The 27,711-nt window shown below is 39.7% G+C and overlaps 1 protein-coding gene and 1 long non-coding RNA gene across 2 annotated transcripts; one reads left to right on the forward strand and one right to left on the reverse strand.

The window, feature by feature from the left end:
• Nucleotides 1–1,610: 1,610 nt before the first annotated feature.
• On the forward strand, nucleotides 1,611–19,954 carry LOC119154269. Its single transcript, XR_005106417.1, has 2 exons — nucleotides 1,611–3,488; nucleotides 4,242–19,954. It is a non-coding gene; the product is annotated as an uncharacterized LOC119154269 (long non-coding RNA).
• PFDN4 (prefoldin subunit 4) lies at nucleotides 19,761–22,660 on the reverse strand. The gene is made up of 4 exons (XM_037401602.1): nucleotides 22,431–22,660; nucleotides 21,330–21,437; nucleotides 20,482–20,625; nucleotides 19,761–20,157 (listed from the first exon to the last, which is right to left on the reverse strand). Exons 1-4 carry the CDS (start codon nucleotides 22,452–22,454, stop codon nucleotides 20,026–20,028), a joined length of 408 nt encoding a protein of 135 aa, XP_037257499.1. The 5' UTR covers nucleotides 22,455–22,660; the 3' UTR covers nucleotides 19,761–20,025.
• Between the last annotated feature and the right edge of the window lie 5,051 nt (nucleotides 22,661–27,711).

A 27,711-nucleotide genomic window follows, 5' to 3' on the forward strand; every position in this document is an offset into this window, starting at 1 on the left:
CATAGCTCTTAACTGAAAGTCACACTTCCTATTCCAGTAGCGCTGACATTTAAATTTGATGTCAATGTTACACTCTCATCCGAATTTCAAAATCCCTTGTGCTAATAGTGCTTAAGCCTTAATTGCACATTTAATCATAAGAATTACAGAATCATTCTGGGAAGTTAGATGGGAAAAAAATGCAATGGACATAGATACCAAAGCAAATCAAAGAGGAAAGACAAAGAAAAGAAGGCGTTTTCTATTTTACAGAAAATGTTAAACATGTTTTTCAACCAATCAGCACAAATGGTGAAATATGAGATTCCTCTATCACCTTCATGCTGCTAAATGTTGTGTGCTTACTGTAACTAAAGATGTAAAATTTGCCTGTTTATTTACAATTTGGAGGTGACGAACAGACTTGCTAGCCTCAATTAAATTCAAGTAATGTACATGGAGTTTGTTGGGTTTTTTTAAAGCTCTGCACACCAAAAAAAATATAACCCCACAAAAAAAAAGTATTCTGTACTTGAAGAGAGACAGATTTTTAAAGTGGCAATTAAAATATTTGACCTCAAACAGAAAATCAATCCTATCTACAGGCTCCCTGAACCTAACGTTTCATGACTATCAATGAACTTGCTGTGAGACTACAGCCACTAAGGAAAAAAATGTTACAGAGTTTGTGAAATAATGAACTCAAACTGGAAGCTGAGATAGTCAAGAATGTTCAGTGTTAATGCTGAAATGTCAGAACCGCAATTTATATATCAGTGCATGGATCTCATGCAGCGTAACTATTTTGAGAAAAGTCAAAATAAGATTTTGAGCTGGAGTCCACAGACATTAGAGAAAGTCTTACTACATGTGTTACTGTAACACATTTCTTACTGACATTATACAGTGAAAGTCTTTTTGTTAGGTCCATAGTGCCTCACAAATGATACTCTGATTTCATAATTATGCTGCCAGCCACTATCACATTGTTAGAACTGCACAAAAATAGATCTCACTTTTTCAGAAAGTTGCCTTTTTCTCACTGAAAAGGGATTTGTTCATAAAAAAACTGTAACAGTTTTTTATAAAGAATCTAAAAGTACGAAACTGATCTGGAGGCTGACCGAAGGCAGGATGAAAGACATCATCTAATCCTGTTTCTGACAGTGGGAATAGGTTTGCTTTTGTATCCAGCTACATTCTACACTCAGAAATTTGTCTGCTTCCAGTTTAACTGCCATCAAAACCAAACTGATACTACCGGGAAAAAATAACAATGATAAATTAAGATTTTTTGACAACGAAAACTGTATGTTCATGAATTGGAAGCAGAAACTACTGATCTTTTGATACTCCATCTGATCATTACAGTTGTTGCTAATAGCATTCAAGATAGCAGCACAAAAGCTCAGCACAGAAACTCAAAGTGCAGAGCAACGCTGGATCATGGTAAGACTGAAAAAGAAGTATTTAAGATGCAAGCCTTTCGGGCTTCAGAGGTGCATGGTGGCATCTGAAGGGCCCTCTCTGATAAGCATCACATTGTATTTTGCTGCATCTGGACACGCTGCAGTAATCAATGGCATTATAGCAATAAGTACTTTTTAATCACTCTTTTATAGCATCTTGGGTCGCCAAATCCTGACAAGGCCAGTGTATGAATGGCATTCATTCCTTTCCATGAGCAGGTGGAACTAAAGTCAGAAAGTCTTGGAACCTCTGCCTTGCGAATGTGTCAGTTTTCAGTGCCATTTGCTCTGACATCAGCTATGTTTTGCTGGTCAGAGCAAACCATCCCAACACAAACTGCCACCACCCCAACACCACACGCCCTCTTTGCTGTCAGTAATTCCCAGCTGTGTTGGTATCAAGGTCATGTTGCTTGAGGTTGTGCTTCAGTATTTCCTTGAAGATTTTCATCTGACTGCCCTGCTGACATACTCTTCCTTTTAGTACACCAAATACATGTGCCTTGGCAACCTTCTAGAACTGTTGTCTTCCATCCCAGATATAAGACCAGCCCAGTGAAGTTTACTGTACTGATCGCAGTTGCAGCTCCCTAGAAGACTGCTATGCTCTAAAATAATTTAAAAGTCAACTTCTTCCTACCTTGAATGCACAGTATGGTGAGCAGATGAAATCTCTCCTCAGCTATATGCATTATCAGCAGCAAATCTGTTCCTTCTTGTATAGAAAATTAGATAAAGTATCTACTTTGCAGACCTTTAATTTAATCTAGAGACTGATAGGCCATTGCTTCTAAGCTTTATTTCTTAAAAAAAAGCAAAAAGCAAAAACCCACAAAAGATGGACAGACTGTGCTAATGATATTTGACAGTTCTTTGTCCAAAAGAACACCCTCCGATAATGTATTTCAAAAACAAAAATCTTCATGGCCAACATATGTTGTGCATTAAAATGACTAATGACAGACAGTGATACAAAATGGCATGCATAATGTCCTTTTTCCCCAAGTTTATTATGAGTTCATACCTCTCAAACCAAGCTCGTCATCAGCTTCATGATATTTTTTTGTATGTGCTTACTTCCATGGGGCATTTATCAGCAAATCGATGTGATTCAGTGCTTGTAAAACTTCATAGTCTGTTCAACTGTGTTCACGAAACACTGCAGGCCCCTCGATGATACACAGATCAGCTTACACCATCTGCCAGGCTTTCTGTCACAGAACAATCTTATGATACTGTTTACAGCTACTCAAGTCACTGCGGATGCTTTCCTGGCTTGCATCTGATTCCGTGTCTGGTTGCATTCTTGAGAAACAATCCTCTCCCTCTTGGGGCATGCTAAAAAAAACCCCAAGGCTCCTGAAGGAATTTTACAGGTGTTTTGGATTTTTCTCTTGAGGAACCTAACTTGTAGGTCATTGTGGAAGTCCCAGTCTTGATAGTGTCCAATGCTTTGGTCAAATTCACTGGTAAGAAACAGAACAAATACGCTATTCTATAATTTTCTGACAAATACCTCACGGGCTGCATCTCCTCTGTATTTTAAGCTATATCTTGAGTCAAACAGCATGTACTGGCTATATTATTCTCCAGAAAGCGTTCCAGTAGTGTGCTATCCAAGACAGGATAATTCTTGCCTTTTTTTTCTTTTTTTTAATTGTCAATGGTAATGAAAATGGCACTTTTGAAATCCTGCCTTTCTTATGTTTTCCAGTTTGAAGGGGCACCACAAGCCCTCATAGGCCATTTTGAGGGAGTAGGGGGATACATACAGCTAACAGCCATTGCTGACAGGATACGTCTTAAGCAAGGCACCAGTACGCTGCATTTTCTAATAAATTTGTATATCTATTCATCAGTTCATGCACTTGATTCTTTCTTAGTATTTGTTGAGGTTTTTACTGACTCTGAACATACCTGTCTCTTTTTGTTAGGTCCCTCTGACAGCTCAGCAGACCCTCAAAATTAAAAGCTTTTGTAATATTTATAGAACTTAATGCACAGATCCCCATGTTACCTGAAGCTCCACAAAGCCTTTTGGTGGGTTTTCTTCATTTATAATTATTTTCTAACTCTGTAACTGTTTGCTTGGCTTAGATTAGGTATGAAATCAGTTTTATTTGTGTACCTGTCTAGCCCAATGTTGCATAAACAGCCCTAATTCTGGATCAGTCCTTTTCTTCCACTCTTTTTGATTACCCTTCATAAATCAATCTGGGCTCAGTTTTGCTCTGACACTCATGAAGTCATCAGGAGCTCGCAGACATAAATCAGGTAGCCAGGGCTCATTCTGAATTCATTGTTCACGCAACAATGGTTTGAGATAAAAAGCCAGATAAAATATGATACAAGCTCTATAAACAGTAGGATACTATACTCTTGGCAACAAAACATCTTGTATATCTTCTTTGTTATTTTTAAAAGTCAGTGAATGTAACCACACACACAATATTCAGAGGTATTAATGTGCCTAACAGCTTGCTCACAATTTTGGTACGTTATCTGGCTGTAAATATAAAACAAGATATTTACAGTAAACAGACACTATTTGCCTGATCTGTTCTCTACTGCTTACTCCCTTACTTGCAGCTCTCACCAATTTCTGGCAGCGGAAGATGTTCAGCATTTGTAAATATCAAACAACTCTCTCCCCTGTTTATACAGAACAGAGTTCCTGGTCTGGAAGCAGATCCTTAGCACCAGTCAGAAATGTACCTAGGCCACAAGGTCATGTGTAAAGCTCTCACATTATCTATGTAACACAGATTAAGCAGCCTATGTTCCTTCCCCCAGGTAGGAAGAAGTCTGGAACTGGACTACCGAAGGACCTATAGAACTCAGCCTTCAGTGGCTTTGACCTTCTGCTGAGACCAGCCAAGCCAAAACACAGTATGTTATAGACCCAACGTAGAATATTTCTGTCCAGAGTTGGACCTATTGCATATATGTCATATAATTTTTCTTTTTTATCCGCACAATATATGATCAAAATAACGATGCAGCCAAGAATGCTTCTGTTCAGTGCAGATGTACAGAGCTTCCCACAAAAGTTGGACTTAATATGCAGAACTTCAGCACAAATACCTCTAAGCAACAAGTAGCACCTCCACTTACACTGGAAAATGTCTGAGACTTTGGAACATACGGCAGCCCAGTGAGAGCTCCTGGGCACATACAGTACTGTCTCACATTTCCATCTGCTAGCTCTATCAGGTCAGCCACAAATTCTTCAGAAAATTACCGGACAATTTTGTTCCGGCAGAAAGAGGACATATCCAAAACCACTAGTCATGCAACAGAATTGCATTTTTTTTTAGATTTGAAAAAGGTAACACCTAACCTTGACATGGTTCCTTAAGAGAAAGGCAAATGTCTGTATTGGTATTCTGGTGTAGTCTTGCAAAAAAAGTGGAAGAGCAGCGTCATCAATTCTGATGTCCTAGAAGTCAAAAGCAGGCTGGAGAATGGACAGATCCAGCATTGTTTTGATCCAAGCAATTATTTAATCACTGAAAGAATTTTAATGAGCGCTGTAAGAAAAAACATTTAGTTATCACCTTGAACATAAATGTTTTATTTGAATTATGCAGTATAAGCAAATAGAATTACATCCTTGTTTTCAGAATTAACCTAGCGAGCTCTGAAAACACCTTTTTGCTTTGCACCTGCCACTCTGTGTATCAAACAATCAAACAACTCTTAAATCTCATAAAATGAACTCCCAAAGTCATTGAAGAGATAATAAACTAGGTTACAACACTTGTCGGGTATACAGTTAAATGTCTTTCATATATCTTTAAGTGGTTATTAATCTCTGAATTAGTTTAGAATACATTAACCTTCAAGGTAAATTAGATCAATCAAGAAAATGACTCATAAGACTAGGTCTGTCTTTTTTGCTCAAATTTGGAGTATGTGCTAAGAATATTACAGCAGCAGGGAGAAAGCTCAAATGAAGCTCTTCCGCGGAAGTATGGCATTTATCACGGAGAGGGGCTGGACATTCATATTCTTCTTGATGCTTATGGATAAAGTTGTGCCTTAGGAGAAGAGGAATCAATGACCAGTCAACAACAAAATGTTTACAGCTGTGCTAGAGGGGAACGCTATGCTGTGAATGTAGAATGAAACGAAGCCCATGAAAATTAGATGTAATCATATCCTCAGCTCAGTTTATTTTCTACTCTGGATTTATTTTAGCCTTGTTGACTTTAATTATAGTAGTGGCTAAAAAGCTTTTTCTATTCCATTTTGCATATGGCACACAGTCCAGACATTTGTCACATTCTGCTTCAAAAATTACTTCGATCTTCAGCTTTTTTACTTCAGATCTTACAGAAAAGAGGTACTTAAAATACTTATGTGGGGATGGACCACCATTACAGTTACTATACGTAATATGCTGTGCATTGTTTTAAGAACCTATGAACTCAATGATTAACCACTGTTTTCTAAAGGAATATGAGAATATTAACACCAAGTAGCAAGAAGACTAACCTGAAGTCAAATGGGTTTTAATGTGAATGACCAATGGTGAAAGCTCTGTGGTGGTTTAAGCTAATGATTTATTTTTGCTGTTGCAAAATGCCACACATAGTTATCCTGGCTTGGCTGACAAGTGGTAAGTCACTAAGACAAACTCAGGCTCCTATGTTTGTGAGAAGATAATTAACTATTTTTACAGGATACTTCAGATCACACCAGTGATCAGTGTCACTATAATGCTATATTCCAAATCTACGTGTAAAATCCTTAGCTATAAGCTGTAAGAGGAGCACTTCCTCTAACTGCAGTTAGTGGAGCACAGCTTTTATGTATAGTCGTAACACACTGAAAAACTGAAGGAAATTGATATTATCAAAACATTTCCTTTCACTGGTAAGGGGTTTATTGTATTAAAACTTCAAAGACTGCAGTTTGCCTTGACATCAGAATATCGAAGCATGAGATTTACAGTGCTGATACATGACATATTAAGACTTGATGTGCTTTACAAATGGACAAGAAAATCTAAACCGAACATCAGACCACCTTGTAATACCAGTATACTGTGTTCCAAGGGAAAAGAAAATACAGATAGAACTTGCAAAGTGAGATCTGAGAGCATGACGGAAAGGAAGTAATACTGAAGATGGACTCTAGTTTGCAGATACTGCATATCAAACACCTGACTTAGGAAAGCATTTTGCTGTTATCAAACTTCTGAAATATTTTATAGTCCTATTGTTTTCAGTGGGACTGCTTACAGGCTGGGATTGCATGCACCCTTCAGGCCCTTGTTGGACCAGAACCTAGGGGCTGGAACCTGCCCTTCTTGCCTCTGGGGCATAATATAGTATAACCCAAGCAGTCTCATTTAAACCCTTCCTCCAGTTCACCATTATCTTCCAGCAGGGTCAAGAGCATTTTGCATAAAGCAGATGCTAGCCCCAGATGAACAAAATTAATACTTCTCTTGTCTTAGAGCATCACGCCCTTATGGTCCCACAGAAGTCACGCTGAGCAGACTGAAGGGGAGCCAAGGATCTGTGCTGTGATTGTCTGCAACAGTGTCGCTTTCTTGAGGCATTAGTCATATTGGTTGTGAAGAATTTCAACACAGGATGGTGAACCCTGCAGTAGAAGAGGGAGATCTAGCTATCACAATTCCAGCTTCTCCTGAGCCTCTGTCTGTGGACTTTAGCACAATAAATGCAAGCGACCAGATCCTGGTTTTGGGCAGATCTCTAGAATATTACAGCCATTCAGCCAGCAGGGACACAAAAATCTGCTCCTAGCTGTTCCCTTCTCAGTTATTCCGCACCTGCTGAGATAATGCTCCTACTTCAGCCTAATTGCAGAGAATTGAGTAAAAGCTTTGTCCTTGTGCATCTACGAATAAAGACAGCATTTCAGCAATCTTGTTGCAATTAAACACAAGTCTGAGTGTGCATGCTGTAATTAAAAATATGTCTGTTTCTTTAAAACAAATCAGTTTAAATTGGCATTCTAATTGAAAGCCTATTAAATACAGTAATAATGCTGAGAGATTATTTAAAATCTTGACACCTACATGATGCTTTACAAAGCTCTGAAAACACTGACTAGTTCACCCTTGCAACAGCTGACACAGATAAGTAAATAAATCTAGCTAATATGACAAAGAGAAAAAGAACTGAACAGAAACTTCATTTTAAAAATTGAAATTTATTAAAAATTTTCAAGACCATACCAATTTTAGCTAAATGTTCAAAAATGAGATTAAGCTTATTTTATGTTCTCATAGCATCCAATGAATAGTTATGGTTATAGTGAGTCAGAATGCTGTCCTGAAATGCCCTGGGCTCATGATAGTCTCAGAAAGGCCACAGCAGCTTAGCTTAAAAATCCTTCTAGCCCATGTCACCCCTTGGAGAGCAATCCACTGTGGTCATAACACAGGTGAGTATGAGAACAAAACTAACCTGTGGCAACTTTTTCTTTGCATAGCCTCTCAGCCTGGAGAACAGTTGCCCTGACTTCCTCAATCAAAGGTGTTATTTTTGTGATTTTTAAAAATCTCTAGTCAATTACTAAAATTACCTATCTGTAGAAAAAATTTCTCTTTTCTGTGGTAATGGTTGGCTTATGCCTTAAAACATGAAGTTAATGGTAAGAGCTGGACTGACTCTGTTGATAGCACACTCTGCAGTCTCACTGGGAATTTGTCTTCCACTTGTAATACTCTTATCTCAGAGAATTTGGCAGTGTTCCTCTGGAGGCCACCACCGGGAATGAGTTTATTTTCAGGAATACTGGTAGCTAAACAAAAAGAAGTAAATTCAAAGCAAATTACAGAACTGCTTAGACAAAAATCAAATATCAGATTAAAAAAAAAAGTCATTTTAACTAAAACCCTGATTCTAATAGACTTAATGGTTGCTATCATAGAATTATTTAGGTTGGAAAAGAACTTTAAGATCATAGAGTCCAACTGTTATCATAACACTGCCAAGTCCACCACTAAAACACTTCCATCGTTCAAACAAGAACTATGGTACGAGATTTGTACCCAATTAAACAGGTTGCTTCACAAACCTCTCCCATTTTTAATAAAGCTGACACAACAGCATTGGAGACCAAGAATTGTTTAGTGAATTTCTTGAATAATTGAACAAATAAAAAACTCACTCTATTTGTGGCCAATTTGCGAACAGAATGGGAAACAATGTGTTTGAATAAACTGTTCATTATGAATTATTTATTCAGTTCTAGTAACTCTTTGCATGGGGCTGTTTTTCTTCATCTGTGTCAATTGTAAGGAGACACATTATTAAAACAGCACATAGTTCTGTATTTACTATAACTAAAGAGGGAAGTTAAAAGTTTTCTGTCATCCTACGTAGTCTCTATTGAAATGGCTAACGCGAATACACCAAAACTACTTTATGTGTCAAAAAGAGTGTCTGCAACATTTCTGAATCCTCTGTGGGTAAACTGTCCAGAGAACTGTGTCGGTACATGTCAGGCAAAAGTCCCGCTGAAGTTTTAGAACACACTTGTCCTTGCTCCTGGTTAAATGGCTGGAATTCATCCTCTGCTGAGGACACAAGATAGACTTTAAGGAGCTCGAGGTCTCATTTGTGTTTCAAGTGTTGGTTTCATTGCATTGGTAATGGAGGAATTATTAGTCCTCCCATGAGGATCTTCATTTCCATAGTTTAATTTACCAAATTCTGTACAATGGTGAATTCTCAGCCCCACACTTACACAATCTGCAAGCAGACTGTGTTTAATAACAGAAAGGAAGACCCTCTGATAAGATTTATCCTTTCTATTTAAATCCACGTATTTCAATTCTAAGTTACCAGATGACATTACTGTTAAATAGATAACTCCAGTGGATTTAGCTTCTTTATTCTTAACTGCAATTCTGGCCTAAAAATTACTTTTTCATGACTAATTCTTGGTTTGGAGAATGTGAATATGTTGCTTCACAAAATACTTGGACAGTTGCTGTGATGTCCCTGCAACACAGGGTATAAATATTTTGGTTTAGTGAAGCTTCTAGCACTGACTGGATCCTTATGCGAGAGACAGGCTTGTTATTATTGTCTGAGAATAATGGATGCAACCTCTAAGAGAAGGCCAGCAGAATTACGGACCTTAAACTTCTCTCAGCTTATAAATTGCACAGTACTCAAAAGGATAGGCTCTGTGTGCCCAAATACTTACCTGTCTTCAATCATTATGAGCTAGTTTAGATACAATATAACACAATTTGAACTTCCTCTGAAAAGTAAACCTGAAAGGATTAGTCTATAAATGTCAGCATGTCTTCACCTTGCCCTTTCTTTCAATGACTGCTGTACCTAGTAGGCTCTGGCTAAAAGGCATCCAAATCTCCAGCTCTTCCAAATACACTTTCACGTTCAAAATCCAGCTTTTCTTGGTCCGGACAAATGGCTAATTGAAACCAGGACAACCATACGCACTTTATGTCTTTAGCTATGATAGACTGGACATCACCACTGTCTGGCTCTGTTCCACTTATGCTGTTAAAACAGTTAAAGAATTTCCCTCTCCTTAGGGACTATGAAACAATCACGGTTTTGTGTTTTAACATTTTGCAGGCACTAGGGACAGGTGTGTTTTTAGCTGCAATCACTGTACTGTATACTGCTTTGGAAAGCCGAGATAAGCATCCCAAATACCTGCTTCACACAAAAAAAGAGATGAAATAAGATTAGCACTTTTTAAAGGCAGGAGAAAAGGGGGCAGGGGAGAATAAAAAAAAAAATCAATTCCAAAGAGCTACTAAAAATTCATTTCTTCACCTGAATAATTACTTGTGATATCCTCTGAAATACCAGTGTCACTCTAAGGGGTTTATCATTTGAAGTGGTATTTCCATGGTAGCCAGTACTATCACTGTAATCCCTTCCAAGCTTTTAAATGCTCTAATAAAGCTGAATATCAATAAGCAAGGAAGGGACAGTTGTAGGCTTTACTGTATTTTTCATCTCATTATTCTTTATAAAATGGCTGTGTCCTTCTTCTCTTAGCGATGTTGCCTTGCCTACTGATTGTACCCCTTTTTAAGCCACAGGGAAGAAATAAAACATGGTAAGTAATGACATGTGCTTTTTCAGATTTTCCATTTGTGAAAAATAATAATAAAATCTTGAAAAATACATTGCAGAGACAATAAAAAAAAAATGTATACATATGCCAGTCACCTTTTTTCCAATTTCTGCTTTTGTCTTGTCTCTTAAGAGATAAGACCAATTAGTGCTTTTTCCTCTATATCAGTATTTCTCACAGGCTTTGGTACTAATTTTGAGTCAACTTTAATACAAAGTCTAGGAAAAACAGTTTGCTCAATGCAAATCACATCCAACTTTTGTACACTTTGAGTTGAGGACATTTGCCTCTACTAATGTGGAGATCTTTGCATCTGTGGTCTTATATTCACCACATTATAGATGTAGTAAAGTTTATGTTTAATTCACTTCCTTCCTCTGGCCCAGTGTCTGGGGCACTCAGTAATGATTTAGCAGATAGGGGTCAACTCTAATTCTTCAACAAAACTGAAATGTTAACCATGGGAAAAGCAGACATTGTTGAGGATCTTCCTGCGCTGCACTGCTGTTCCTGTAACAGCTAAGTTCATCAGCAAAACTGTTTCAGACATACAAAAGGCTTAGATGTCCAAATATATCAACTCTTCCTGTTCCCAATTACAATCAAAAGATTCCCTATAAACTCTATACATTCCACATCTAGGTAGGTAAAAGAAAGAATTTAGAGGGCATGCCACAGCTTGCTTTGTGTGGGAGAAAGTCCAAATGCTGTGAAATTCAATTACTTTTATTGAAGGCACTAACACTGATACAAAATCCCAATAGACAACGCAGCAAACAAAAATGAAACATTTTCTCATCATGTTTCAACCCCTAATTCCACACACGGTAAATTTGTACAAATGCAACAGCAACGAATTCAGGAAATCTGCACAAGTATATGTAAAAGTGAAGCTCAGGTGTTTTTCTAAAGCACTGTTTGTTTTATCACGTGTGCTCAGAACCCCTTTAGAAAAAGCTAGAATGGAACTCATTAATGCACTGTGAAAAGAAAACCCCACCACACTTCTGTAGTCTATAAAGACAGTATAGACATTTCAAACATTGCGGGTGTCACCTTTTCACAGCAAGCTGTACGTTGATTCTTAGATCTTTCTTATCCACTGCTTCCAAATGAACCATATTCACTATGAAATGGAAATAATTTTTCTAGTTGTTGCAAATTACCATGTTTGCTTTGTGCCTTAAATTATTCCTTTATAATTATGCAGACTACTATAGCTCATTAATTCAGTTCTATTTCACAACCAAAAGACCGAGAGCACAGCATTTTCAGAGCTGAACTAGAACTTTCTCCTTTCATTATGATGATTAACAGCACAGAATGTGACACAATCTAGTTCATATAATTCAGCTAGGTGTAACTGGTACATTGATGCTAACAACCAACTCTGTAGCCTTATTTGAAAAATAGTACAGAATAAACTTAGACGTACACAATAATGAAGAGGTAGTCACTGGCAATACCTGAGATTTTTCAGAAAAGTTGCATTTATAGAGACTCTCTCTTATTTGCTCCTTCCAGAATTTATGACAGCTAAGAGGAACTTATTTCTTTTGGCTCCAAATTAATCACTTTTTCATTTTACTTTTTTTGTTGTTTTGCTTTTCCAATTTGTGAATTGTGTTAATCAATTAATTATACCTCCATTAATTGAAATATAAACATTTCAACAGGAAGCTACAGGTCATCATGTAAGCAGAGAAGCGTAAGAGCCTAAATGCAAATTTTTCAGCGTGCCAGGAAGTGTGTGAACTAAAGCCAAGCCTGATCCAGACCTTGTTATCAATGCATCAAATCTACTGTGGAATAAAAAGCAAACTTTGTATTTGCCATTGCAGTACAAAGGACAAATGAAAATAGGAGGTTACAGACAAATTACTCTGCAAAGTTTCCTAACTTTTGTATCAACTTTGAGATCAAGAACTTCACCTTTGAAATAACTGGGAATTGAAACCAGCATTTAAGGAGCTGAGGGAAAGAGCCTGTGATCTTTCTCCCACATGTCCTGTTTAATTATAAGGAAAGCTTTGCAAGGCTATTCATATTTGACATCAAACTCAGGAAATTCTTGAGATAATTCCTATGCTAACCACAAAGTTCCTGCATGTTGTCATAGCAACAAGCATCAGTTGAAATTTCATGATGATATTAAATAAATCTTTGCTTTGATATAAAATGAAATGCAATTTTATTTTATTAGATGTTTGTCATATCAAATATAACGGCAATAAAATTATGTGTCAAGAAGTTCTAGCCAATGACAATAAATAAAAGTCAACCCGATATGAAATTCTTGCACTGATGTCACTAAACAGCATTATAAATACATACAGCTACTTAGCAGTCTGTTGTCTGGAAAAGTGAAAGCACACAAAGCCCAAGCTAGATGTAAAAAATGCAAAGCACCAGCTAAGTGTCACTTATAGTACATGTGGTTGAAATGCAAAATACTGGTTCGTGAGCCTTAAAAGTAGAAATGGAGCTTTCATACTCATTTGTGGTAAAGGTGGCTACCACAGTAGAAAGTAACAATATCATATAGGTAAAATACTGGGTTTCTGAACTTTGTTAAAGTGTGACAGCTACTGCATCCAAATGCAAATCTGACTATAAACCTGTACTTTATGTCCTCTAGTTACTTTTTCTTCAAGAACTCAAAAAACAAAAAGAAGAAACCCACAACCAACCAACCCACACACACCTGTACCATATCCAATTCTTCATCCCCTGATACTTTGTACCTGCAATAGTGAGGTGTCAGAGAAGTGACTGTATGGGTAAACACAAGTGCTATATTGCACTCCTTGGCTATTAATAAATACTTCTACCTCCTCGACAGCTACATCACATAGGAATGAACTGCAGGGAGGATAATCTGGGAGAGAATAGCTGCAAAACCTCTGCAATGGTGATCTCACAGTAACATCTGCAAGCAATCATAAAGTTATTCCATATCCCTAGTGTCCAAAGCTAGAAGGTGAAGAGAACGGAAAGAAGAATCCTCAACTGTAGCTCCATCAAATGCTGCAGAACAAATTAACTAGTCATATAAATTCTACAGTTGATTTTGCTACCACTTTCGTAAAATCAAAGATCATGACCATAATAAAATGTGTATTCATGGTCAAAACTCTTCTGAAGTGAAGTCCATTTTGCTCCTTTTTTTCAAAAATAGTAATTCCCAAGGTTTGTATTTGTCTGCACCTGCACAGTAGAGAAGTTTTCTGCAAAGTGCATACTGTACCAGCACGGTCCCATCTGCTTAGATAGTCTATAAGTATTTGCGTACTCCTACTTTGCTTCAATAAGCCTACCAGGTTTACTCTCTACAGCAGCAGGAAAAACAGCTGGAGGGGGAAGAAGGAGGTAGCAGAAATGCTGTGGAGTTTAAAGAGGCCTGCCTTCTTGAAGGATCTTGACCACAAACAAGAAATTAACAGTTTTCTAATTCTATCTGCAGAATAATTACAGATACAGCAAGGACTATGCATGACAACTACCGACTTTGAGGGAGATGTTTGTATTAACCTATTAACCTACTTAACCATGTATCTGTTTACAATTCTTACCTCCCAATTGCTGTTTCTTTCATGTAAGCAACTGTACAAGCCAAGGAGGGGGAAAACGTACTGTCATCCTTAATACAATTTTGACTTTATACCTCAAAAGAAAAAAAAATAAATGTAAAATGGTTGGGGCATATTTTATACAGAAGGTTTAACGCAGCTATCTACATAACCAGCACAGGAGTTGCCAGGATATCCATCTGCAGCTGACACTATCCTTGCTTCCTTCATCAAAAGTCAACCACTATAAATGCTATCCTGAACACCGCAAACACATCCATTGCTCTCCTTTTCAAGAGCATGAATTACCGTAACATATTTGTCTTAGGTAGCACATGCATGAAAAACATACGAACATTTCTCTAATCCCTACAAAGGGGAGACAAGTCTCAAGTTTAAAAGCTTCCCCAGAGGCTGTTTGAGAGCATAGACATGTTTAACATTGATGCTAGGAGACATTTTCAAAAGCAAATTAAAGCTTTTATGGATGAAATCTTAATAGCAACATTAAGCAACTGTGGAAGAAAGCACTTTCACAATAGGAATGAAACTGAAAGTTTTATTATTTTCCCCCAAAAGTGTTAATAAAAAACAGTCTTGTGTGTAGAGTTGCCATCAGTCTTTAGCAATGTGTGATGAGATTAGTAATTTTTATCCATGTTGATTTACCACTATCGTGTACCCAAAAGTAGTCAAGAGTCAGGTTTTATACATGTGTGCTATAGGCTGTTGTTATTCAATTACTAGCCCTTACCAGTGGGGGTGGTTTAATTCACACTTCTATCCAGATACCTAACAGCCAATAGAAATTTCAACTGTAAACATAATTTTTAAACGGTTTAACTTTACCAGAGCACTACAAGTCTGGTATGCACAATCATATTAGCTACAATTAACAAGGCAAGAAAATCATCAAAACGTGGCGATATGATGGACATCTGTACCGTGCTTGAAGGGGTAAAACTTGACAGAATCTAAAAATCCACTGAAGAATGTTTTTCCTTACTTGTGCTGGGCTGTGTTAAGAAAGCAAACTCGAAATTTTCCTAACACCTTCAGGAAATCGCGAGGTGTAGTACTGGCCAAGCCTGTATTTCAACATCAAGTACATCTTGTCCCTCCTCTCCCCTGTACAAGCAGTAACAATGCCAGACCTGACCACAGGTTATCCTGAAGCAATCCTTTGGCGACCTTACATTATAACCCTGCACCACACCACTCAGCACCCCCAAGCATGGTGTTTGCTGGCATGAGTATAGAGGGCCACTTAACGATACCTGCAGTTTATTAATTGAGATCAAAGTCACAGTGTACTAACCAGCTTTGGAGAACAGAAGCAAACAAAAGGTTTTTGTAAATCTGCAATAAACTGCTGATGTTCTGCTCAGGTTTATCTTTTTTTTTTTTTTTCCTTTTATTACATCTCTAAAAGCTGAATGCAGTCCCCTTTAACTGTAAACCTGTTTCATCTCTTGCTGAGTGAAATCCTTCACAGCCACTTACGCCTGTGTTTGGTGCACTGCATTCTGTGCAGTCTGATCAGCAGCTAACATCTAATTACAAAATAATTTGTTTTTCTGTATGACTCATACAATCAATATAAGGACAAACTCGGTTGTAAATAATTTCTGTCAGGCCTTATCATGCCTATATACATCCACATTTTTTCTCTTCTTTCATGAATCAGACTATTAGAATAACATTAGATGAATTATCTGAACCACTGACTCATGCAAACCAAATTACTTAATTCTGTTGCTCCTGCAGAAAATATGGCTTTAGTATTCAGAATTCAATCTTTTTGCTCTTCGAAGTGACAGTTAATACCACAAAATTATCTGTACTTCAGCTACACACCACTTCCTAAAATTATTGAATAATTATCAACCACATTTGTATCAGGGAGTGTAATGGTATGTGAGGATCTTCTATACAGAAGCAATGAGCAATAACTAAGGTTCCACTGGAGAAGGTTAACGTAGAGATCATCATGTGGAAAACGTTTTCATATAAACTGAGAAGATACGAGTCACAACCAAGCCCCTGAAAATATCATAAGCACAATAATTCTGTTCTACTATGTTTTACAGACGTTTTGGCAGGTTACTTTGAAAAACTGGTAAGTTAAGTCTCGTTGACAACATGCACCGAAATGAGCTGTATTACACTGGCTGCATTTTTGCTAGTTTACCCGCTTTAATTGCTGCAATCAAGTGAAAAGCCAGCCACTGGTGGCTCTACAACTTGCAAAACAAAAACAGTATGGAAACTGTCTTTTATTTAATACAAAGATGGAGCTGAAGAGCAAGTTCCATCACTAAGAGATCATAAAAGTTCACTGGCCCAACACTCTAAATGAAGCCTTTAGATTAAAGTAACACTTAACACTTCTACAGTGTATCCCTTCTTTCAAGTGCTTTACAAATATCACTCATTGACAATACAGAGAATGACAGTAAACTATTTGCATTCTGACAACGACATTAAAAAAATTTATGTTGTCAAGTGCAGCTAAATGATTTGTGGCATGTACAGAGGTGCACAGAGGATCAGGGTTTTCTCATGGACTTGTATTATCTGAACAAGACAGCTGTAAGGCAAACAGCATTAGAGATAACAGAAATTTCCAACCTACCAAAAATATAAAGCACTTAGAAAATGAGGCCCTACACAGAGTAAATGCCAACTGGAAAACAATTGCATATATTCACTAGGAATGAGAAAGGTTATTAAAAGCAAAAGCTAGGACTCTGTCAGATACCTTCAAATAACTGATGGACGATCTGCAAATTAACTTCTGCAATGACAACTGAAGAACAAAAAGGCATTTCCTGCATGTTCTATTTTATGCATAAAAAAATACCAAATGATAGCCTGGGACAGCAGTTCTGTAAAAATCCAGTGACTAATCTGAAAAAGTTTTCTGGAGAATTACTTGCCTGACGTGCAAACACAATTGTCCAAATCATACAAGGAAACTATAATTACATGTGCAAAAAGGCACCTAGATTTTTCAAGGCTGCATGGACATACAATTTGTAGTAAGGACTAAGCCAACAGGAAAGACACAGGATACACATAAAAGCCTAACCTCTAGCAGTGTAGGAAGCCCTAGTGAAATGGCCTAAAATACACCAACGCCATGATAACCAGACACAAAAGAAAGAAAATAAGGGGGTAGGGCTACAAAACCAACACCAAAGGACTGAAATCCAGCACCAGAGAGGAAAGACCTTTGGCGTTCCCAAGAATGCTCCAACAGCCTTCTTTTCTCCATAAACACCAGGGTATGGTTTTTATACATACATGGACAATTCCACTTCTAGGATACCAAAGAACAGCAGGGATATTGCAAGCTCTCCACACTTTGCTAACATTCTCCCTTTGGGTCCTTTACTGAACTAAAGTCCTCATTGGTTTCATAGCTGCCACTGGAATCACAGTTAGATCTTATTAGCTGCCTTCTTTTTGATAATGAAGCCACATCCATACTATGGCCTATCTAGAAATCACAATAATTTTAAATAACTGCAGTCTGCACAGCCACGAATATGCTCAGAACAGCAAAGCTGGCACAACAGTCATTTAGGAGTGAATTCTGAAGTGTTACCAACCAATTAATGAGAATGTGATCATTGCAGCCAAAGTTTCACCTTAATAAAACCAGCACCGGCGCTCACCGCCTAGGCAGGGGCGCCCTGTAGAACAGGCTCCCCAGGTCTCTGACGCCACCTGCTGGCTGCTTCTCATTACAGGTCAAACTCCACCCCTAGCTCAAGCTTTCACCCGGAAAAAGTCTTTTACATTTAGTTTGGTTTATAAAGGCGAGTGCATCGGATGGTTTACTTTAACACACCCAATGAGTAGTTTTGCTGTTTCGAAAACCACTCAAGATACCAGCACCTCCTAAGACCATAACTTTGCTCTCAGACAGCTTTGGACTAAGAGCTGTATCTAATGAAGCAGGATAAGATAATGAAGCTGAGTCACCTAAGTCCGCAATACTCCTGTCAGCTGCTATCAAATAACTGGGTACCTTCTTCTTCCTTTCGTGACTAAAATAACAACTCCAAGTCCACCCAGAACTGCTGTAAGTAGTTTGGTGCCAAACAATTGCCTAATTGTACAGAGGGTTCAGAAATTATGTAAAGGAACACCTATACCTCCTTGAAGGCCCAACACACCCGATTTGCTACAAGCACTGGCTGGCAGATAGAGCAGCAGAGTTGCCACAGCGCCCATATCCACATTTTACCCAGCAGTAGCTGGAGTATTCACTCAGGAAGTAAGGAAAACCTTGAATTCTTTCCTGAGACATAGGTTTGAATTGGAATCACAACCAGTTAGAAAAGAAGGTTTAAAATCTCTACAGTTATAGCCAGGGTATTTATACACATGTCCAGCAGCAGAAGCATATAAACCATTGGAATTATACAAAAAAAAAACCCCTACACACACACCCTGGGAAATGCCAGGGGTAAACAGAACATTAACCCAGCCTTGGAAATTTACAGCCATCAGTTGTATTACATCCAATGTATCTTAAGTGCTTGTGTTGAGGTATTAGATCTTCACTGTCAAAGAGTCTTCTGTTATGGCTCTGCTACAACTTATATACAGTGTTAATAAACTTACGTAAACAACTATGTAAGTTTCAATGCTGTAATCCATAAATAACAACGCATTGGTGAGCTGCTGCTCAGGTGCACTGAAGATCAAGTTCAGCATCACTACCCTGTTAAAACTACTTCAACAATAGAGAAACCAAGTGTAGGGGCCGTTTTTCTCCACATTCACACTGTTTGGAGATAATATGCAATTGACATGATAGCTAGGCATTAATCAGTTTATAAAAATATACTCATGTCACACTCTGATTATTTATATTAAGACAATGCCTGTAGATTAATACTGGGCCAACTGAATTCTCTGTCCACACTGTTTTGGAAAATATCTTAAAAAGTATGCTAAGATTTAATTTTTAAAAGCAAAGTCATAATGAGCAGGTATTTCCATGGAACAATACATTAATCAAAGCAGGCAAAAATCCAAAAGCAGAATTACAAGGAGACAGTACATATTTTTTTAAGGATTAAGTAGTCAGCAAATTAAGACATTTTAAGATTACATTCAACTCCACACAGCAACAGAGGCATAGTTTCAGGGATTTACACTGACATAGCAATATCATCAATGAACAATTATGGCATTAATTTGGTATATAGATGTGGATTTAGAAAATGACTGTTCAGGAAAATTAGAAGAAGTTAAGACTCACCGTTCTGACTTACAGCATCTTTTGTGATTCCCAAATACAAAGTAGTAAATCACTGAACATGACTGTAACTCCAAAAGCTTTTCCTCAATACCAGTGCGAGCCCTCCTTTCTCCCCTGTCAACTTGTTGCCACGTTGTGCACTGAGCTAACAGTGTTTATGCTATCTGAGCTAAGACTGAAAGACAAAGGATAGATTTAGTATTTCCAGGAAGGCTGCTAAAACCAGCTAAATAATGCCCTATATATTACAGAGAAGCTTTTATCAAACAGCCATTACAGTGCAAATCAAAAATTCCTCATTTCTATTTTTTCTATACTTAAGCATTTTCATCAGTGGAAATCAAGACCAAGGAAACTACAACATGTGCCTGACCATTACTTTATTAAACAACGCAAATATTCCAATCTTGATGCTTTACCAACAGTATGAAGCTAATTCTTTCCTGAACAAATAAATAACTGCAATAACCAAAATAAGAAAGCTCTCATTAAATAGATGGATCCCAAGACAGGAAAGTGAAAAACAAAAGAAAATAAAGTGGTGGATTTTTAAAAAACGTAATTGGAAGGATATTATCAAAATATTTAATAAAACAAGGAAAAGTTGTATGGTATATTTAGAACACCTTTAACTGTCCTCAGCCTCAAGATTTATGTTATTTCCAAACTTGGCATAGAGCTGAACTTTCAGGTCAGATAACACCCTCTGAATTGATTCCACTCGGGATTCTAATACTTCAATTTCTTCTTGTAAACTTTTCTGAAAAGAAAAAAAAAAAAATCAACCAGTTACGTAAAACAAGCAGAGTCATGTTTGTCAGTAACATATACAGAGGTACCCCGTTGCCAGCTTTGCGCTAAGTCAGGCTGTAAGACTTATTACAGGGCAAAACAAAGGCTAGCATGACTTTGTATACTGCCATCACAGTTATGACTGTGCATGCACATTCCCCTCCTCAAATCCTAAATCAAACAGAACTTTAGAAAGTGAAAGGTTCAAAAGATGAACAGGTTATCCCGTTCCAATGCTCATTGCACTACAGCGGCCAGTACAGTAAAGGACCTCCCTTTTGCCCCAACCAACCTTTGCCTCCTCCAGCATCTCTTGCGTCTCTTCTTGGGAATGACTAATGAAGACATCTCCAATTTGGTAGGGTATCAGAAGTGAATCACCATCATCAAGCATCATGATGTCATCACAAGCATCTTCCAAATTCTGAAGTTGTTTCTATTTATCAAGACATAAGGCGGTCAGTGATCACTTTGTATTAGGTAAATTATTTCAATGGATACATTGTCATGCTATCAGCTGAATAACGGACTCAGTGAGTCCACATTTTGGGCAAAAATCCTACTCTCCAGCATGATATCAATACGTTTAGCAGAACAGTTCCAGAGCTGTAATTTAGCATAAGTATTAGATTCAATGGAGCTGTACCAGTAGAAATTTCTAATCTACGCTCATTATCTGTCATTAACAGGATAATTAACTGCCATGGCGAGAGAAATACAGCAGATTTAAATTTCACTAGTACCTGATACGCTCTTACACAGGAATTTTTTAATTTAGCTAGAGAACAGAAAAAAGTAGTAAAGATGGCAAATATCAATTACTTTATTGCTAAAGTAGGACTGCTCAAACACCCGACACCTTAAGCCATCAAGGGAACATCAACAGCCACTACATATGTAGATAGTGTTTCATATATGACAACTAAGTAGTTCTAAGAACTGCACACAGAAATATACCACTGGCCTTTATTTCTCATGACTTTTTCCACTTTCATGTTCTCTGGCTATTTCCAAAGCATCAGAAATCCCGTATTAGAAGCAAAGCATTACTTACAGTAATCCACAACCCCCATTTTCTGCGTTACAGCTGAAAATTAATTCAGGGTAATGAAGAATAAGTGCTATTTGAAGCAAATATACCTTTTTCACTTCTATTTCCTCTTTCAGCTCTGTGATCCTACTAGTATTTCTTGCAAACTTGTTAATTTTCTGTTGGTCTTCAAAAGTAACATTGACATCTTCTGCAGCCTGCAAGGAGGAGAGGTCAAAATGAAGACTTCATTTCTTACACTACCGAAACTTGAAGCTCACTCCAAGGTTACTCCTTCAAAGCTTCTGAAAAAGTCTTATAGCCACTACATCCTGCTTATACACTTGATTCCTTAAGGCGCCTCCTCAAGGGCATCAGTAATAAATAAATAAAATAGCTGGGCAGAGGTGCTAGTAACACCCACCTAATGCATCAGCTGCCCATGGCATCCTAATGCCAAAGGTCGTCTCCTTGGCAACACTGACAGCTGAACCTTGCACCGGACACCTCTGCTCCAAGATCAGCGCAGGGTACCGTGTACCACGTCGATGTGACCTGTCAGCACCATCAATTAACGGTAATTGATTAGCTGTCACGTGCGTAAGAGATCCCTGTAAGAGATCCGAAGCCGACAGAGCCCGCCAGACCTCCGGGGGCGGCGGCGGGGCTACGGGAGGGCCGGGTGCCCCCCGTGACAGGCGGCCTGTGCCGCCAGGACGCCCCTCTGCCAGTGCACAGCACCCTGCACCGCACCCTGCACCGGCACGGCCTCCGCGACCGCCGGTGCCACCAGCGCCGCGCTCGCACGCTCGGTGGCGCGGTAAGCGGCTCCGGTAGAGCCGGGATAACAGCGCCCGGGCCTTAATGCACCGACAGGGGACCGGGGTATTGTCGGCAGGGCCGGGCCCGGCCCGGCAGCGGCCTAGGGAAGGAGACCCCCCGCCGGCCCGCGCAGGGCTGCCGCCCCGGGGCTGCGCCAACGGGGGGCGGGCGGCCAGGGAGGTGCCTCGGGGGTGCCGGAGCGAGGGGTGGGAGACGGCGCTGAGGCGACATGGCCGCGCCGCCCCAGCACCGAGAGACGACGGCACCCGACGGCCGAAGGGCCCGGCCGGCCGCCCCGGGAGGAGCTGAGCCCCCCTCGGGGGGAGCCCGCGGCGGGAGAGAACGGCCGGGAAGGGACTCAACGCCCGGTACCCTCCGCCCACACTCACCGCTTTCTTCATGGTGGCGGCCATGTTGGTAGGACTGAACTACTCACCCTCCCCACAGAGGAGGAGCTGGGGGCACGGAGGAACGAGGCAAGACGAAAGAAAACGCCCAGCGGCGCCAGCCCTGAGCGGCTCGGGGCTTCTCCCCCTTCCCCATCTACCCCTAGTCGGGAGAGCTGCGCGGAGAGACCACAGGACACACAATAATCTTCAAACCCCACCACCCCCCGGTAGCGCTTGGTACGTCCTGTTTAAAAGGGAAGAGCCCCGACTCCGCCCCTCCGCTGACACGGGGCTGTGGCTGCGGCCTGCCCGCGCTGCCGCCAGGGGGCGCCACGAGATGGGGCCTCGGCTTCCGGCCCGCGCCGGGCCGGGCCGGGGCAGCGGCCGCAGCGCGGGAGGGTACGAGGCGCCACCCGAGGGGGCGGCCCCGGGCAGGGGCGGGCTGAGGCCGGGGCCGGGGCCTCGTCCGAGCTGTCCCCAGCCTTCGCCAGCCAAACCAGGCGCCTTTCTGAAATGGCAGAGGCCTTCACGTTCAAATTATTGCAGAGGGACTTTTTAAGCAAAAATAAATGTTTTTCTGCAAAGGCTGGTTGACAGCTTCTGGACAGACACGGGGATCGTTGGCATTTATGCTGTGTAATTGTTTCCACATGCTTCAGTTTGTTTAGCAAAAATAAAAAAAAACAAAAATGAGGGCAAAATAAACAGATCATCATAGCATTTCAGAGACACGGGGGAGAGGCCTGGCACCGCGTGTCCCTGATGCTCGGCTGCAGCAGTACAAGGCCCATGGCCCGCAGTCCTGGGCCCGGGGGATATTCAGGACATGAGGGCTCAAACTGACAGGATTCCTGAAGGTATCACACCGACCAAGGCTGGTCCAGCTGCTTCTGCTGGCAGCGGTGGCGGAGGTTCCTCAAGGCTGTGATCAGCTCCTGCCTGTGTCTGCCAAAACCTTATTGAAGAATGATCAGCATCCTCGGCACCCAGCAGCCTTCAAAAATTTAAATACACCTCAGCTACAAAGATTTCCAAGTGATACTGTTGTGCCAGTGTCAGGTGGGGATGGCAACAAACCTGCACTGTAAGATCGAAAAAGGTGTTTAAAAACATCTTCAGGTGTTTTGCTGTGATTCATCTTTTCACTCTGCCTTCCTGCGAGCTGCGCTTGAAAGGCATTAGAGTTAGACCCAAAGAAAGTATCTGGGTGCAGAAAGCCCAGGGCCCAGGGCAGCGTGCTTTTAAAGAGTCTTGCTTTGGAAAGGAATTTGGAAAGCTGAGTGAGAGTCTGCAGCTCACTGAGCAGTGTCTGGGGAGAGTTGGATCTCCAGAAAGAAAACCAAACAGCCCTGCAACCAAGGAGCTGTCTAGGGTCAGCGCATTCAGTCCCAGCCGCCAAAACTGCTGAACCTTTCCTCAAAGCTGCCGAGAATCACCTCCACCAGTTTGGAGTCCAAAGATCAAAACCATTTCCTGAAGGCAAAATTTATAACCTTTCTTTCTCAAGCCACGCTTTAAAAAACCTAATACCTTGTTTGCATGCAATGGTCTTGTTCTTCAAATACTTATTCACAATGTAGGATGCTGATGTACACTTCCTTGCTATCTGATGGCATACAAATTGACATCTCTCACCCCTCTCCTATCACCTGAACCATAAATAACTGCATGTTATCAAATGACCATTTTAATGAAAATATAGGAACAATGAATGGAACAGTGCTAGTGTTTGCTTGTTAGAACCTCTTGTTGCTGAGGGAGAATACAGCCCTGCAGCTGCAGAGGAGTCGTTGTTCCATGGTAGCTCATAAAAGTCCATTCCAAAGGGAATCCATGAAGAAAAAAAGAAGACAACACCCGACAGAAGAAGAGGTGTGTATTTCAAGTTTCCTATTAATTTCTTGCAATCAGGCCTTAATAGGAAGAGCTGAAATACGGCACGCTCCATTCAAGTCTTACCGCATATTCTAACATCATTCTCTCTCGTCCTTGACTTTGTCCATCATAGATGGAAAAGTACAGCAGCCCTACTGCCTGCTAGAATGAAAAGTCTGGGTTCCTGCTTTATTACTTACAGAGATGGAGCTTACATCAAGGGTAAGCTCTTCATTTCGTAGTAGAGCTGCTTTGTGAGCTCTGTTTCAGTACAGAGCTTTTTGCTGACTAAATGTAAGAAAGTCACCACTACTTGTGTGAAAGATTGCAGCAGGTTTCTAGCTTAAAAATTAGTTGAGGCAAAAATTTCAGAACTATCAAAATATTCTATAATGAATATTTACTGAATAAAAAAGTTCTGCTTTTTTCAGTTCAGAATAACTGCTCATTTCAAAATTCCTGTTACAAATTAGTAGAAAAAACAGAATAGGAAAGAAAATATTTTGAATGGCCCCCAGACTAACCATCACATTTTATTTTAGTGCAGAATTTTGACTTGTTTCCCACTGAGGGAAAAAATTAATCACAAAATTTCTTCCTAGAAATTATTAATTTATGTAAAAATATAATGGTAATTCTCTCTTTTTCTCAGAGAAAAAACTTTCATGTCTCTGTCCATTCTCCTACTCTTCCCTAAGTCAGCTATCTTCTCTCTTCTTAAAGATTCTAGTATGAAAGAATATAGCCTAAACCATGGTTCTTTCCATGGATGAGTTAGCTGAATAACACGTTAGGTCCGAGCCAATGTAATTTCCTTCAAGAGAAAAGGAGTGGATTTCGTAAGAATGTGATGACTTGAAGGTTTTGAAAATAAATCTTTTTCTCCCACATGCTCAGGCAAGATCTGTGGTGTGAGCATGTTGCCAAGAGTAACTCACTGCAGACCTTTCCTATGTAAATAAAAGTGAAAACAGTGCACGAGTGCAAACATCTAGTGGTGGAGTAAGATAAACTCATTGAACTCAGTGACATCATTTCTCTTTCAGTTGCATAAAAGAACTTGCTCTTTCTTGTACTGGTCCTTGTTACTGTTGCAAGTGTGGTTAGCTTCACCTTGCACTTTGGTGGGATCCCTTCCATGGTGTGTATAACCCGCACACCCTTCATCTTACATCTTCTTTGTGGTTCTTTTTCACATTTTCATTTCATGTTACTTGCTGTAGCCTTTTGCAATACAGCTCAGTGAGAAAGCCTTCCCATGATCTCTGCTGCCTAAGTGAGTTGTTTTGAATTACCAAACTCTTTGCCCTTTTCCCTGAAGTTACACAGAGTTCTTTCTCAGTCTTTGAGCATCTTGAAACACCACATATCAACAGTGTTTGTTAATACAAGATGCATTAGAAATGGAGAAATCTTAATGGGGATGAAGTGGTTGGTTTATCTAGATTTAGTGTTTATGAAGAGGATCCCTATTAGCAAAAGCTGCACAAAGTTGTATTATTTTAATTGTGCCAGTATACCAAAGGGGTACAGCTTCAATGTCATGTAGGTGCAGAGCTGGCAGTAGCATGGCATTTCCAATATTACACAACATGACTTATTATGGTATAATGGTCCTTATGCCAGAATGCCTGTCTGTCCTTCTTGTAGCAGCATTGCACGGGGAATGGAGGTTGAAGAAAAATAATCCCCTTCTAAGGGTGTGCTCTTCTTTTTCCATAAAAACATGCCAGCTCTTAATGATACAAGTCTTAAGTATTTATATGACAAATCCCCCTTAGTTTTTCTCTTTTTTTGTGGTCTGAGGAAAGGAAGGCAGATTTTCTCAGATTTCTAACCTTGTCCTTCCAAAGAAAGAAAACCCTCCTGTTAGTCAAAAGCAACATCAACATTTCATCATTCAAGCCTTCCCCTACGCTCCTATATATCCAGCATTAGAATTATTAAATTGCATTAACTCCTCTCTGCAAGTCATCCCAATGAACTTCACCCTCTGTGAAGGAAACTTTGCAGATAGTTCTGCAGCATCAGCTGGACCCGTGAAGCCAAGGGGAGTTTCTGCTGGCTGTTTGTGCCTGAGCTGGAACCTGGAGATTCCCTTTTGCTGGGAAATCCCTTTCTGGTTAAGCCCAGTAGAAGACCTTACTCCACCTTTGTGGATGGGTTATTTTGTAAGCATAGTGCTTTATACACCCATAGTCCTGGCCCAGCAGAACAGTTGTTGTCTCATGCTAGTTTTATTTAAAATAAAAGGTAAGAGCTATCTCTGCAACCCTGCCCTTCCTCATCCTACCTGGTGTCTCGGTATCAACACTAAGTTCAATAAGAACTGCTCACAAACTACCTGAAAATAGGTCTTCAATTATACCTGTACAGGTAGAAATAATTTATTTTCTAAAAGTAGCACTGTTAGTGTCAGGTTCAATACATGCCAGTTGGTATGTATTTCTTGAAAAATACATAAAGACGAGTAGAGTCCTGTTTCCTCCTCAGCCGTCACCCTGCTGGATTCTTTCATCTTAAAGCATTACAAATTTCTTTGCCACTGAATCTGGTGGCTGGTTCTAAACTTACTGTCAGTAATGTGCCAAGTCTGTAGTGTTACTCAGCGGTTCTTAACCTGCACAAGTTTGTCTTTTTTATTTGTTTGTTTTGTTTTGTTTTGTTTTGTTTTGTTTTGTTTGTTTTGTTTTGTTTTGTTTTGTTTTGTTTTGTTTTGTTTTGTTTTGTTTTGTTTTGTTTTGTTTGGGGGGGGGGGAGTGTGGGCAGAACCACACTGGAGTTTGGGGAGAAGAGTTTTCCGCAGGGAAGTATCAGATGTGCTCATTTGATACTTTACCAAATAGAGTAATAAATATATTAAATGTTTTCCCAAGGGCCACAGTTGCATTCAGCAGTCATACATCTGAGGAAACTAAACTCTTCCCTAGGGAGGTCTGTGGCCAGGCATTTGAAAGGAAATAAACATCGGGATTTCAGGCAAAGGCTTTGTCAGACGAACTGCTGATGCAGTCTGCCCTAATCCCTCCAAAAGCAATGAATAGGAGTAACCAGGATGTGGCCCAGAGGGTACTGAGTTCAGTGAAGCATAGCCTGAGTGCCTTTTGCCTGACTAACGGTGAAGGGAGATAGAGATTTCATATTTTCTTACGGCTCTAATGAAGACAATAGAAGCAAAAAGCATGCAATTCACAGCAATTCACTAGTTAAAGTTCAAACTCATCTCTGTGGTTTTACAGAAGTACTGCTGGATTAATAGTATCTTTTACATATCTGTTAGACCTTTCATCAGAAAATACTCCAAGGCCGTAGACAAGGATTGTTTCACAGACCTCCTCCCTGCGATGAACAGCAGGGCTCCATAATAGTAAAAAAAATTTAAAATCTCCTATTTATTTCCCATTCC

The sequence above is a fragment of the Falco rusticolus genome, chromosome 10 (genome assembly GCF_015220075.1).
Source record: "Falco rusticolus isolate bFalRus1 chromosome 10, bFalRus1.pri, whole genome shotgun sequence".
NCBI lineage: Eukaryota > Metazoa > Chordata > Aves > Falconiformes > Falconidae > Falco > Falco rusticolus.

Bases quoted from the DNA above. Each gene is read 5' to 3' on its own strand.
- PFDN4 (XM_037401602.1), bottom strand. From the start codon at position 22,454: ATGGCCGCCACCATGAAGAAAGCG. The intron at 21,438-22,430 runs GTGAGTGTGGGC...TCCTCCTTGCAG, and splicing joins CCGCCACCATGAAGAAAGCG to GCTGCAGAAGATGTCAATGT. The intron at 20,158-20,481 runs GTTGGTTGGGGC...TTTTCTTTTCAG, and splicing joins AGATGCTGGAGGAGGCAAAG to AAAAGTTTACAAGAAGAAAT.